Genomic DNA, 13,823 nt, shown 5'->3' on the forward strand with positions numbered 1-13,823 from the left:
CTAGAACATAGGTTTTCTTTAGAAAAACATAACATTGTTGCCGTCGTTCTCAAATACATACATATGCTCAATCTTATAAATGCATGCACACTCTACACCAATGAGCACCTCGATGGACTATGGTTGTGCATCGCTTTTGGAGACGTTGCCTCCAACTAGAAGAATATTCCACCTTTACGAGACACCAAATGGTTAAATATGTGGTTTTCTTTAGAACATAGGTTTTCTTTAGAAAAACATAACATTGTTGCTGTCGTTCTCAAATACATACATATGCTCAATCTTATAAATGCATGCACACTCTACACCAATGAGCACCTCGATGGACTATGGTTGTGCATCGCTTTTGGAGACGTTGCCTCCAACTAGAAGAATATTCCACCTTTACGAGACACCAAATGGTTAAATATGTGGTTTGGCATTTGATGGGCTAGGAGTGTCACTGCCCTCCTACCTATCCAGCCACAAGTTAGTTTGAGTCTAGAACATACTTGAGGGAGCTACTTTAAAGCATTATGTAAATATAGGAATTTCCTTGAACTCCAAATAGTAGCTAATCCACAATCACCCGTGGTAGTTTCTTATGGGTCGGCCTATGTAGGTTTATTTCTCTCTAGGGCCTTTCCGACGCCGGTTTTTCTTTATTTCTTCGCTTACTTTTTCCGTTTGTTTGGGCTTTCATTTTTTCGTTTACTTTTCCAAATGATGAACTTTTTAAAAAATCATTTTTAAAGGTTACGTTTTTATATTGCATGGACATTTTTAAAACCTAACAAAAAATTAAATTGCTGAAAACTTTAAATTAAGAAAATTGATAAATTCATGAACATTTTAAAAAATCTTGAACTTTTTGTTAATTCAGTAATGATTTTTATGAGCGCAATTTTTTACAAAAAATCATGAATATGTTTTAAATCCGTGATCTTTTTAAAAGTAAATGAACTCTCTTTAAATTTATTAACTTACCTAAAATCATTAACTTTTGGAAATTCCTAAATTCTTTTTAGAAAATTTCTTAAAATCTGTGAACTTTTCTAAATTTTGCGAGCACTTTTAAAAAAATTATAGGAGTTTTCATCTATAAAAAACCTGTTTTTTTGTAAACCAATACATGCTGGCTTAGGGGGCTGTGGCCCGCCTAGGGTGTGCTCGAGCACTAACGACGCTTCAGACGCGTGAAGCACCGAATAGGTGCTCCCGTAAACATATGGTCTTATTTATGTTATGTATGCACTACTTTTTGAGATGATCTTACGAAGTTTTATTCAACCGTTGTCACGTTTACAGGGACGAAAGGAAGATCCTCAGGCTGACCTAACCAAACATGGCGGCCAGGGCCTAAAGTCAACTCATGCTTTGCTAAACCGTGAGCTTCAAAGTTTGAACTCCTAAATTCATGGACTATATTGCAAGAAGTAAGAACTACTAAATGTTGCTAGATCTCCAGGATAATAGGACCGTAGGTAGCCGCACCTCCCTTCTTGATATCATCCACCACAGCCTTACAATCTGATGTGATGTGGATGTGCTGCAAATTTAGATCCTCGGCTAGAGCGAGGGCCTCTCTGGCAGCTAAGGCTTCTAGAGTAGTCGAGTCATCAATTTTGGTGAAGAAAATTGTTGAGGCACTCAAAAATACAACCAAATGATCTCTGGAGATAGCACCCACTGCTCCAAACATACCACCTCGTCCGACTGTTGCGTCCACGTTGAACTTGGAGAAACTCGACAGTGGTGCTGACCAATGTGATGGTCGGGCTGCTGTTACATTCAAAATAACGCTGCTGGGTGTAATCACTTGCAGCTCTCACAAGTACGATGTAATAAAACCATGGATTGCAAAAGGACTCTGAAATATACCTTCATGTATTGTTTTTCTGCGAGCACCCTAGATAGCCCGAAGAGTCACTACTAGTATGACAAGATCTTCTGTTTGCATAACATCATGTATGGTAAACAACATCTCTTCTCACTATCCTCTTGTACTAAACTTAGCTGATTGATGACTGGTTCCAAAGAAAGAGGCTACGTGATGCGCGATAGGGGGCAGCTAAGGAGGGCGTGCCTTCAAGTATCGTGCGCCCCACAGAAGTTGCATGTTGTTTTAGTTGCCATATTTCTACGCTGCAAAACCTCTCCAGAGGGGATAGAATGTCGTGCCAAACGCTAGATAAAAACTCGAAGTTTTGACGGGACTTTAATCTTCCATATAGAACTCCACTCATTGGCTTCTTCCTTAGTATGGGACGAACCCTTCTAACCAGTTCTCTCTGCGTATGTACTATAGGAGGTCTTCCTATGAGCTAGGGGCAGGTCCCACTCTACACCCCAACTCAGCTTTACCACTTCAGCTCAACACCACCTTTAAGAGCAGGTCAAACTCGGCCTGTTCCTCTTGACCCACAAAAGCCAACCCACTTCTCTGTGGGGGAGACTAGTATAGGATCAGCCCTTTAAGTGAGATCGCAGGATCAACCCAAACATTTCATATTTAGACAATCCAAAAAAATCTGAAAAAAATATAGAACATACATGCGGGGCATGTCTATAACTACAAAAAAATTCAGCTCAAAACTCGATCTACAGTTAGAGGTTCAAAAAAGACAAGTTCGACTATAAATAGTGTCAGCTTTGGGGTGAATAGTATTTGATACTATTCACATCTGATTTTGTCTTTTTTTGTCCAATAAGTATAGTTCGAATTAGGAGCTGGAACACCAACTTGTGTATGTCCTCAAACCGCATCTCTTTGCCACCACCACCATGGTCCTCGACATGGATGAGTTCGTGACCGATCACCATTGCACCACCAAATACGTTGACAATGTGCCTGACCGCCATGCTCTGCCCAAGCCGGCAACGAGTAGACAAGTTTTCTCATGGTCGTCGTGATCATTGTTGCGTCGACCCTTAGAAGGGGTCGAAGGGGTGGCCGCCCCGAGCCCCCAAAATCCAGGGGGCACCCATGTACGCAGACAGGCCATGATGCAAGATTGCTAAGGACTAGCATCGCAACCCACTATGCTAGCACATGCACACAACTTTTTTTTGAGCAAAACATGCACACACCCACGTAGTGTAAAATCCTACGTGACCCACATTGCACCGAAATATCGACATTTTCCACAAGGAACAAGCGACGAAAGGCGAGATGGGCCGGCCCATTTAACCTATTACACGTTTCTACCAATCCCTGTTTTAGGAACTTTCTCAAAGCTTCTAGCTCGGTTTAGACTGCTTTTAGGAACTTTCTACAAGGTTCTAGTTCGGCGTTTGTTTGCATTTTTTCTTTTGTTTTGTTCACTTTTTGTCTTTTTCGTCTATTTCCCTCTGTGGTTTTTGTTATTCTCTCTTTCAAAAATTGTAAAAAATAGTTGAATTTTTTAAAAAGTGTTGCTTTCTAAAAAATTGTTCTGACATTAATTTTTTTTGTGTTTTTCAAAAAATGTCAGAAAAAATTGTTGTGTTTCCAAACTAAATCAAAAAATCAAAATTGTTTGCATTTTCCAAAAAATATATTTAAGATATGTTTGGCAAATCGAAAGATTGTTTGCATTTTTCAAAAACTATATGGAACTCCAAAAATTGTTTGCTTTTCAAAAACAATTTCAAAATAATTGTGTTTAAAAAAATCAAAAATTGAAAAAATATTCACATTTTTTCAAAACAATTAATCTTCCCATGTTTTCAAAAAACCGAGTGAATAAAAAACTCAGCTACAATTGCCGTCTCGCTACAGTGTGCCATGGGCCCTAAAAACGAGAAAGTGTCAAATACTAAAACTTAAACCCTAATCCTAAACCCTAACAAAAACTTAATATTATAAATTGAGTTGATTCATATGAAACTTGGCAAAAGCTTAATATTACGAATGTCAAGTTTCAATATTTGACACTTTGATAAAAAATGCCAAAATGTATTCAAAAGTGGTCTTGTTTGAAAGCACTCATTGCAAGAAACACGAATACACAAACAAAACAAAATTAAACTTTTGGTTGAAAAGTATATGGATTCAAACTTGAAAGTCAAAAGAAAAGGTATGGGAGGTGGTTTGGATGGAGCATGTTGCATGCATTGACCCCACGTACAGTGATTAAGCACTAAAGGCATGCATGACACCCATCCAATTTCTGAATTGCGAGGCAATCCTACGCCTGCCAAGGTGCCTCGACATACCTACGTCCCCCTACGAAATTTTCAGCGTCCCGTTGCGTGTGCTATCGTGGTAGTAGTACTACAAGCTGCTGGTGGTCAGGTGCCTGCACGTATGGCGTGCAGAAAAACAAGCTGGTGGACTCGATTTCGATTCTCGGCGGGACTTGGATTTCGCACGTGGTCGCTTGTTTTTCTCCACGCAATACGTGCAGGCACCTGACCGCGTGCACGTACCACAGCATCTTTTCTGCTGCGAAGGTCCAAAATTGCATCTTCTCGCGTCGTTTACTTGACCCTAATTTCAAATTCAGGGGCGCGTGTACGCACGCAAGTGACTAACGGGCAAAGCAATCGGTCGCGCATGATAACGTACATGATCCACGTAAATCAAACCCAGCATTCAACATGCGTGGATTCTTTTGTCAAAAAGACAAAGAACATGCGTGGAGTACTGGAAGCCTGGAGTCAACATGCATAGACTCTAACTGGAAGAAGCCAGAAGTCGAGCTGTAGTGTGATCAAAGAGTCAACCGACGGAAATTGAAGGGAAATACGCGAATCAGCCGGCGGGCGGGGTAGGTGTGCTTTTTTCTGAGGAGGCATAGATTGAGAGAAAAAAATAGTTGTTGGCCCCTTAGATTTTCGTGATTTGCCTTTGGCCCCCAGAACCTTTTGCCTAGCTCCGCCACTGATTGGTCGGGATCATATATCGTGCCAGAGTTTTTAAAAAGGTCAGATCATACACTTAATTTGATCAGCAAAACAAGTTCAAAACAATAATTTTGGTCTTTCTTACTAGTAGCAAAAACACACACAGTGAGGGCCTCTTTGATTCGTAGGATTTTCAAAACGTAGGAATAGGAAGAACGTGGAATTAGAGTGACATGTCGTCTTGAATCCTACAGGATTATACAAGTATTTGATTGTGCATAGAAAAAACGTAGAATTCTTTCAAAGAGGTTTGAGTGGATGAAAAAAAATTCTATGAAATCTAGTGCAAAGGAATCCGATGAAAAAATTCCTATGGTTTACAAACCTACGAATCAAACAACCCACATAGAAAAAATTCCTGAGGATTAGAATCCTTCAAAATTTCTTTGAATCAAATAAGCCCTGATTTTGGCCTCCAGCCACGCAGACGCTGCTCACCCGACGGAGGAAATTGCACAAACCACCTACTTTTGGGGCTAGGATTGCACAAAACACCCACTTTACAGGTTTGTTGCACAAAACACCCACTTTACAGGTTTGTTGCACAAAACACCATATATTGGGGTAATTTGTTGCAGCCAGGTCTAATCCACCATTTAGGTGTGTTGACATGATTTCTGACAAGTGGATCTAGTTTGTAAGTGCACCGGTGAAAAAAAAAAGAAAAATCGGCCACATCAACATCCAACTAGAATTGTCAATGTCTCACAATCCTTTGCTCCAATTGAGTTGAATTTTCCCTAGAATATTAGCGAGTGCATTTATGATTTATTGGATTATTTTGCATTTTTCTTGCACAAAACACATCGCACAGAAGAGTAGGCCGTGGCAGCCATTGGCAAAGTGGTTGCCGATGATGGAGCCTAGCCAGCTCTCCCACGTCGTCGGGTAAGCCCGTCTCTACACCCCCTCCCCACCCCATGGTCGGGTAGAAATTTTGTCATTGATCGACGTATATTTGCCAATGAACCTAATTTTTTGGGTGTTTGTGTAATAAAATGAAACAATCAAAATTATAGATATGTTTAAGACGTATCAGCGGCCGCCCCCTGCCCTCCTTAGGGGCGGCCCTGTATGCGAGATTGTTTGCGCACTGTAATGGAAAAGAATCCTAGTTCAAGATTTCATGTATGGACAACCCGTCCTATTAACAAACCTGAAAAAAAAACAAGGTTTCATGGTGTTTTCTTTGTTCCACATGCATAAATCAAAGGGTTTAAGAATGGGTGCGGCCTTTCATTGGTAAATATCTCACCCCCAGTTGAAGGGTTTAAGAATGGATGCAGGACTTCCATTGGTCAACTTTTTTGTTCATAATTTAACATTTAGAAAATTAAAAAATTATCCAGTAAAACATAAATACACTCACTAATATTTTAGGGGAAATTCAGCTCAATTGAAGCAAAAAATTGTGAGATATTGACGGTTCTAATTGGCTGATGATGTGACCAGTTTTTTTTTCTTCTTCTTCTTCTTTTTGCTAACGGTGCATTTAACAAATGGATCCACTTGTCAAGAATCATGTCAACACACTTAAATGATGGATTAGACCTAGCCGCAAGGGATTACCCCAATATATGATGTTTTGTGCAATAAACATGTAAAATAGGTGTTTTGTGCAACACTAGCACCAAAAGTAGGTGGTTTGTGCAATTTCCTCTCATATCGATCACGAGAGGCAAGCAGCAGCGTAGCATTGCAGCAAGAGGTAATAGCACGACAGGTCCTTCAACTTGTCTTGTATGTGATAGTTTGGTCCTCAAACTTGCAAAAGTAGATTATTTGGTCTTCCAACTTGTCCTCAAGGTGCATATTTGGTCCTGGCCCAATCAGCAGCGGCCAAGTGGAGCTAGCTGGGCCGAGCCGGTCAGCGCTGCATATTTTGCATTTAGCCCCCTGTCGTTTATCGGAATTAACCCGCGGGGCACCTCTGCTGGAGTGGCTAGCTAGCTCGCTATAGCCTCGCCTCGATGCACCCATGCCAGCTGCTCGCCGGCTTCATCGGCTCGACGGCAGGGACGCACGGAGGGACACGTCGACCGAGGTGCCTAGGCTCGGCCGGGGGCGGGTCGGCGGCACCGTCGCGTGGCGGCGAGAAGACAACCGGGAGGTACTCATCGGTGTAGCACGCGAAGGTGGAGCGGCTGAAGTGCCTCACCAGCCTTTGCCTGCAAAGACCAACGGCTCACAGTGTGAGAGAACAAACCGCATGAATGCATGCATGCATCGACGGCACGGAGGAGGCTTGTGCGTGCGTGCACGTTCGTTACCTGCATGTACGCCTTGCCGAGCGAACGGTTCCAGCCGCGGCCGTGTAGAGCGTAGTGCCGCCCGCGCTCCGCGTCGGCCGCCGTTGACGACCGCGCACCCCTTGTTGTTGCAACGCTGCCTGCTTTAATTTGCCCGTTGCAAAACAGAAGAAGATCGTGACCGTTTTAACTCCGATTCATTCAGGCTGGAAGACCAAACTAAAGTTATGCATGCTTTCATTGGCTGTTTGTTTCCCTCGCTTGCTTTGGTTGTTTGTCTTCTTCCAGGGGCTTTGTTGGAGATAGTACTACTAGTTTTTACAGATATACTAAAAGGCTGCACATATTTTTAGTTGGTAGTTGCACAGTTTGCAGTTTTTGCACATACGGTATGGTTGATATTCTGCCATATTTATTTTCAGGTTTGCTATTTCACATCTAGATGTGAAATAGTATCTCACATCTAAGTTCTCCACCACACGATCTAATTGCTGAAAAAATCGTGTAAACGTCTTGATCTCTTGTCGCTGCCTGCTATCCCCAGGCCGCGCTTGCCGTGTTTGTCGGTTGCACGTTGTGTTCCTGTTGCCTGTTCGTGTCATGCGTGAGGGCCTTAGCCCATGTCTGCTTTTTCTTTTTCTTTTGGGAAGATAGCCCATGTCTGCTGCATGTGATGTGACTCTTTGGGCTTTTTTTCTTTGTTGGTTGCATGACCGTTGTACTAATAAGAACTGGGAGAATAATCAAGGCTTTTGTTAAGGGCCTCTTGCTAAGTTTTTTTTGAAGTTTTGCTAAGTTGTTTTCTGTTGGGATCATATTGGTGTAATTTTCACGCAAATTCTTGATCTCGCATCATCGGCTAATGTATTTCTGTGTCTCTTGTTCCGTTCTGTCCACTTTTTGTTGACCCATTCGTGGTGCATGTCTGTTTTTTTGTTGGACTTTTGTTTTTTCTTGCGCACTTGTGGCCCACTTTTTATCTGGTTTGCGGTGTAGAAGTGGAAGAGGCAGGCTATGTCGTTTGTTGTTGTCTTTTGCTAGATGTGAAATACCGTAGTTACCTCATATCTAATTCTATCATCATAGGATGAAAGCCCTTTAAGATTTGTTCTCTTCTCTCAGCATAGTGCATTTTTTTTCTCATTGTTGTTCTTGCGCGGACTGCACCTGTACTAGCTTGTTTCACGTATCGGCCCATGGGACTTCATTGAACGTCTATTTTTTTTCTTTTCACATCGTTTTGGGGATGTGACCGATGTTGCACGTATGTGTAGCTGCATGCATGGGCTGTAATTCGTGCAAACACACCCTGCAGCACACTATTAGTTGCATTTTTTCTATTTTAATTTTTTTTCTTATTTGTTATCTTACCCCAAGAGGTGAAAATTGAAGAAAAAAATATGAAAATGCCACGCGTATTTTTTGTTTGTTTTTGTTTTTTACTTTTATTTTAAATATCATTATTTTCATATATTTTTTCTTTTGCATTTGCTAATTTACATCTAGATGATTTTACAACTAAGTTGTTCACCACTTGATCAAACATGTATGTTTCGTGCAAAAATGTTTTGTTCACATGCATGTACCTTGGGTCGTGTTGGTGTTTGCGTTGTCAGGCCGGTTTTTCGTGTCGTATTGCTGGTCATTTTTCTCATTGTCTTCCATGTTTGCGTAAGTGTGAGTGTACGATCCTCCATAGACTGTGACTCATCAGGACGAGATTAGCAATGTCGGCTCTTCTAAATTTTCAAATGTACAATCTTTTGTTGCTGAAATTTTCATGCAATGCTTTGATCTTCGTCACGTTGTCGACCTGTTTCACGGCTTTCATCCATTGTTCTCCGGTTATGTGACGTCGCACATTGGAGGTGTTTCGCGACTCGCATTTATTGTTGGGGTTGTGTCAATTTTCAGTTTGCGGGGCAGCAACTTTTCTCACTCTATGTGGTGGGTGCGGGTTCAATTTTTTTATAGAGTAACATGACTCGTTGCTCTCACTCTCTTCCGTTGAGCTATGGTTCAGTTTTTATTTTGATTTTTTTATTTTTCTTTTTCTTTTTATTTCCTCTTTTCTTTTTAGTTTTGTGTAGTTGTCCCAATTATAAATTCACTCTTGACTGGCATTTAGGCCCGTAATTTGTTTCATTCCAGTTGCAAACCTATCCTTGACCCACAACTAGGCATGCGGTTTGTTTTTCATCCCGATCACAAGTCCACCCTAAACTCGCAACTAGGCTCGTAGTTTCGTAGTTGTATCAGTTGCAAGTCCACCCTCGCAACTCATAACTTGTATCGTAGTTTTGTGTAGTTATCTCAGTTGCAAGTCCACCCTCGACTCGCAACTCGTATCATAGTTTTGTGTAGTTGTCCCAATTGCAAGTATAGCATCCACTCACAACTAGACTCGTAGTTTGTTTAAACCTAGTTGCAAGTTCACTCTTGACTCGCAACTTGGCCTTTGTTTAGTTTTTCATCCCGGTGGCAGGTCCATCCTTGACTCACAATTGGGTCCGTAGTTTGTTTCATCCTAGTTGCAAGTCGATCCTTGACTCGCACTGGGCTCGTTGTTTTGTAGTTGTCTTTATTGCAAGTTTATCCTCGACTCGCAATTGGAATCATAGTTTGTTGTTGCCCCAAATGCGAGTCCACTCTCGTCTCGCAACTGCGCCCATAGTTTGTTTCATCCTAGTTGCAAGTCGATCCTTGACTCGCACTGGGCTCGTTGTTTTGTAGTTGTCTTTATTGCAAGTTTATCCTCGACTCGCAATTGGAATCATAGTTTGTTGTTGCCCCAAATGCGAGTCCACTCTCGTCTCGCAACTGCGCCCATAGTTTGTTTCATCCTAGTTGCAAGTCGATCCTTGACTCGCACTGGGCTCGTTGTTTTGTAGTTGTCTTTATTGCAAGTTTATCCTCGACTCGCAATTGGAATCATAGTTTGTTGTTGCCCCAAATGCGAGTCCACTCTCGTCTCGCAACTGCGCCCATAGTTTGTTGTTTCCTGGAGAAATCAAAACAAATTCCCTCTTGCTACACACTGACGGCAGTCAACTGCTGTGTTGTTTCTCTACATACCAGAATCAAGCTTCTGCAGTCAACTGCAGTCAACTTCTTTTACAAGCAAGCAAGGTCTTTTTCTACTAATAACAAACAAGGGCCAGGCCCGTGAGCAAATTTTGAGACAAACAAACAGACAATACAAAAGCCCAACTTACAAGGCCCACCAGGTGGGGGTAGTCGGGATGGGTGGGCGAGTGTTGACGATAGACAAACAACAGGTCAGGTGGGAGATCGACAAACAAACAAGCCGAATTTTTTGTTTGTCAAACGAGGTGGGACAGATTTTTAGAGGACGATGTCACTTAGATGTGAGGTATTATCTCACATCTAGATGTGACATAGACTGACCCATTTATTTTTGCAAGACGGAAAGATCATTATACCTGACTAATAATAATATAAAGAACACCAAAGCACACAAAACAAGTCGGTACGTACGTACTTTGTGAAACTGTGTCTCGCCAAAAGAAGAGGAACTTATTGAAAGTACGCTTCTTATTTTTCTGACTTACAGGATTAACGTTGGCTTCGTCCATTTGATGCTACTATACTTGATAAGAATCTGTTCCACTACCGCACAGGCATAAATGCAGGCAAGAGAAATCACCCTGTCAACCCGTGAGAGAAGAGCAAGCATGAGATGAATCACCTGAAATCCATGGGCAGGTAGAGGATATCGGACGCGGCGGCCACCGCTCCGGGGCCGTGCCGCCTGTTCACGCGGGCGCAGGGGTCGTCGAGCAGCTTCATCATCAAGGCGCGCCTGCGACGGCGCACGCCAAAAAGGCGAAAGATCCATCAGCTAAAACGCAGGCACGAACTGAACAGTACAACGGTGGAGAACCGGGAAGGCGTAGCGTGGCTGGGCTAGCTGGTCGCTTACACGGTCGTGCGGCTGCGGCCGTGCCAGGCCCAGGCCGGCGGGGGCACCGGCCACGCCCTCCGCCTCGTGAGCGACGGCGACGGCGACCTCCGGCGCGTGCGGCCTCCACGCCCTGCCCCTGGCCCGCTGCCCCCGCGGCCCGCACGGCGGTGCCGCCGGCAACAGAGGGCGAGTCACGGGTCCTCCCTTGCCCTTCCCGGCCGCGGCCGCTCGCCCCTTATGCTTGTAGTTGAAGCTGTGCATCACCTGCGCGTACATCTTCTCAGGATCGAACATGACCCCGCGCGGGCGACGGTCGTAACGCGGCGCGGCGACGTGCTCACGGAAGAAAGGCCGCGGCGGGAGGGCCCCGGGGTAGTGGTGCTCGGGGAAGGTGGCGCGGGAGTAATTGGCGGCGAACGGGGAAGGCGCCGGGTAGCCGGCGTGGCCGTGGTACCCCAGCATCGTGGAAGGATGGGGCTTTAGCGGAGTGAGGTGGGCGCGGGCGGAGCGGCGGCTGTATGGCCGCGCGTACGCGTTCAGCCCTGTAGCTGCCATGGCTGGGGAGGCCTGGTGGGAGAAGAAGGATACGGCGAGGTTGGAAGACAGGCGTTCGCCGGCGGGGTAGCGCTCCCTGGCCGGGGACACGATCTGTCCAACGTGCGCCTCGCGGGCACCATCCCGGAGTCCATTGCGGCGATGCCCAGGCTGTCGTTCCTCGCGGTAGACCACAACCGCCTCTCCGGCACCGTGCCGGCCAAGCTCGCCGCGGTGCCGGGTATTGGCGCCATGTGGTGTCCCGCGAGTTAATTCCGTTAAACGGCAGGGGCTAAATGCAAAAGGTGCGAAGCTGACCGGCTCAGCCCAGCTGGCTCCACTTGACTGTTGCTGATTGGCCAGGACCAAATATGCACCTTGAGGCCAAGTTGGAGGACCAAATAATCTATTTTTGCAAGTTTGAGGACCAAATCATCACATACAAGACAAGTTGAAGGACCTGTCATGCTATTACCTCTTGCAGCAAAGCAGCACGCCATGCCCTGCCCTGCCCTGACCCGGTCTGACAGCACGCGAGTCCGTGACGAACGCTGACGCGACGGGCCGAATCTGCCGCGTCAGCGCGCGCGCACGCGTCCTCCGGCTCCGGCTCTGGCTCGCCCGTGCGTGGGATCTCGAATCTGACGGAGCAGCGTTCGGCGCCGCGCGCGTGAGGCCAAGCGGAGCAGCACGCACAGCTCCCTCCTCCTCCCGTGACCTATCGTCTAGCACGACCGTCCGCCGCTAGCTCGTCGGGTCCGCTCGGACCGGTTCTTGCGCGTGAGATTCTGCTACGTAGGAGTACCGGCTCTTCTTCCTGCGCTTCCAAGGCTCTGACTTGTTGTGCTGTACATCTTGCAGATGCATGGGGATTGGGGAGAGAGGAGGAGACGAAGGCACGCAGCTGGAAACGAACTGCTCTGAACGGATCGAGCCCTCGTCCCAAAGCTTCCCACATTTGTTCGTCTGCGTGTCGACCGATCCGTGGATCGACCGCGGACATGTGAGTGAGTGAGTGAGTGGCCGTCCTGCCTCGAGCCCCGCGTACCTCTTGTAGTTGTAGCTGCCGCGAATTTGGTTTTTCTATAGGTTTAAGGTGGCACTATGAGTAATTAATTACTTTTCCACAGATAGATGGATGGGTAAACTTGTGCTTCCTCCGTTCACAAATATAAAATGTTACAAATTTTTAGTGAATCCGATGTACATACACCTGACAGCCATGCCGGTGGTTTAAGGTGGAAATACATCTCATCAATCTGCTAGTGTCTTTCGGCATGGCGTGGAGTACTAGCGGAGGCCGACTATCGAACGATCCGTCTTCAAGATACCGATGGGAACACCGCTTCATGTGATCATGTCTGATGTGAAAACTTTTGTTCCGACCTTTATTAGTTGGCCACAATGGCGACGAACTTAAGACATTATCTTGTTGAAGGCGTTATCTACTTGCTGTTGTAGCAATCTTCATTGACTGATCTCGGTAATTAGGGTGAAAATTCTTGTCTAAGCCGTTTTTGGTCGGACGTGATGACGATAGCACAAGGGCGTTTATTCCTTCTTGGAGAGATCGACTTAATCGTAGGTGTTTATTTCATATCTTATAATAGTTCGGGCACTAGTTGTCTTTTGTTTGTACTTTACTTAATAATTAATTAAAATGATTATGTGCATCGCTCGATGCAGAGGTCGGTGGTTATCTTTCTTTTCAAAAAAAAAGTTTATATTAAAATATCTAAAACATTTTATATATAAGAGAGTACGATTTAGTATTAAGGTGAACCATGATAATCCGGCTTTTAAAAAAGTTTTTTTCCTTTATCGCGTTTGGCTAGCCCATTTCCCGCACTTTTATGTATATTTCTTATATCACATTACAAAAATAGGTTTCGTGTAGCACAGTTAGTTAATCGTATTCGTTGAAGCCGCAATGCTTTCTCGCACTTTGCCTCTCATCTGAGACCTTAGGGACAATGTGGTCGACTCTACGGCAAGCGGGCAGGTGGTGGTGACCCAACTCCTTGGTTGTGTGGACGGAAAGGAGCGGGGCGATGTGGAATCTTGGTGTGGCCATGCTTCAGCAGTGGCAACTCTCAGATCACAGTGTGGAGGTCTGGTTTGATGGCGATGGACATGTTAACCGTGGTGCCTCGACGATGCGTGGATGAGACTTTGGACGAAAGCTCTGTGCTTTGGCGCTGGCGATGGTGATGTCCCTCTTGGCAGCGTCCTTGTGGCACCCCTCCCCG

General features: G+C 44.9%; 1 protein-coding gene across 1 annotated transcript; it reads right to left on the reverse strand.

The window, feature by feature from the left end:
* Window positions 1-10,200: 10,200 nt before the first annotated feature.
* Window positions 10,201-12,720, reverse strand: LOC125556114 (uncharacterized). The gene is made up of 2 exons (XM_048718905.2): window positions 11,059-12,720; window positions 10,201-10,938 (listed from the first exon to the last, which is right to left on the reverse strand). The coding sequence occupies exons 1-2, from the start codon at window positions 11,593-11,595 to the stop codon at window positions 10,684-10,686; spliced, it is 792 nt and encodes a 263-aa protein (XP_048574862.2). The 5' UTR covers window positions 11,596-12,720; the 3' UTR covers window positions 10,201-10,683.
* Window positions 12,721-13,823: the final 1,103 nt, after the last annotated feature.

The sequence above is a fragment of the Triticum urartu genome, chromosome 5A (assembly GCF_056163025.1).
Source record: "Triticum urartu cultivar PI428250 chromosome 5A, HENAU_Tu73, whole genome shotgun sequence".
Taxonomy (NCBI): domain Eukaryota; kingdom Viridiplantae; phylum Streptophyta; class Magnoliopsida; order Poales; family Poaceae; genus Triticum; species Triticum urartu.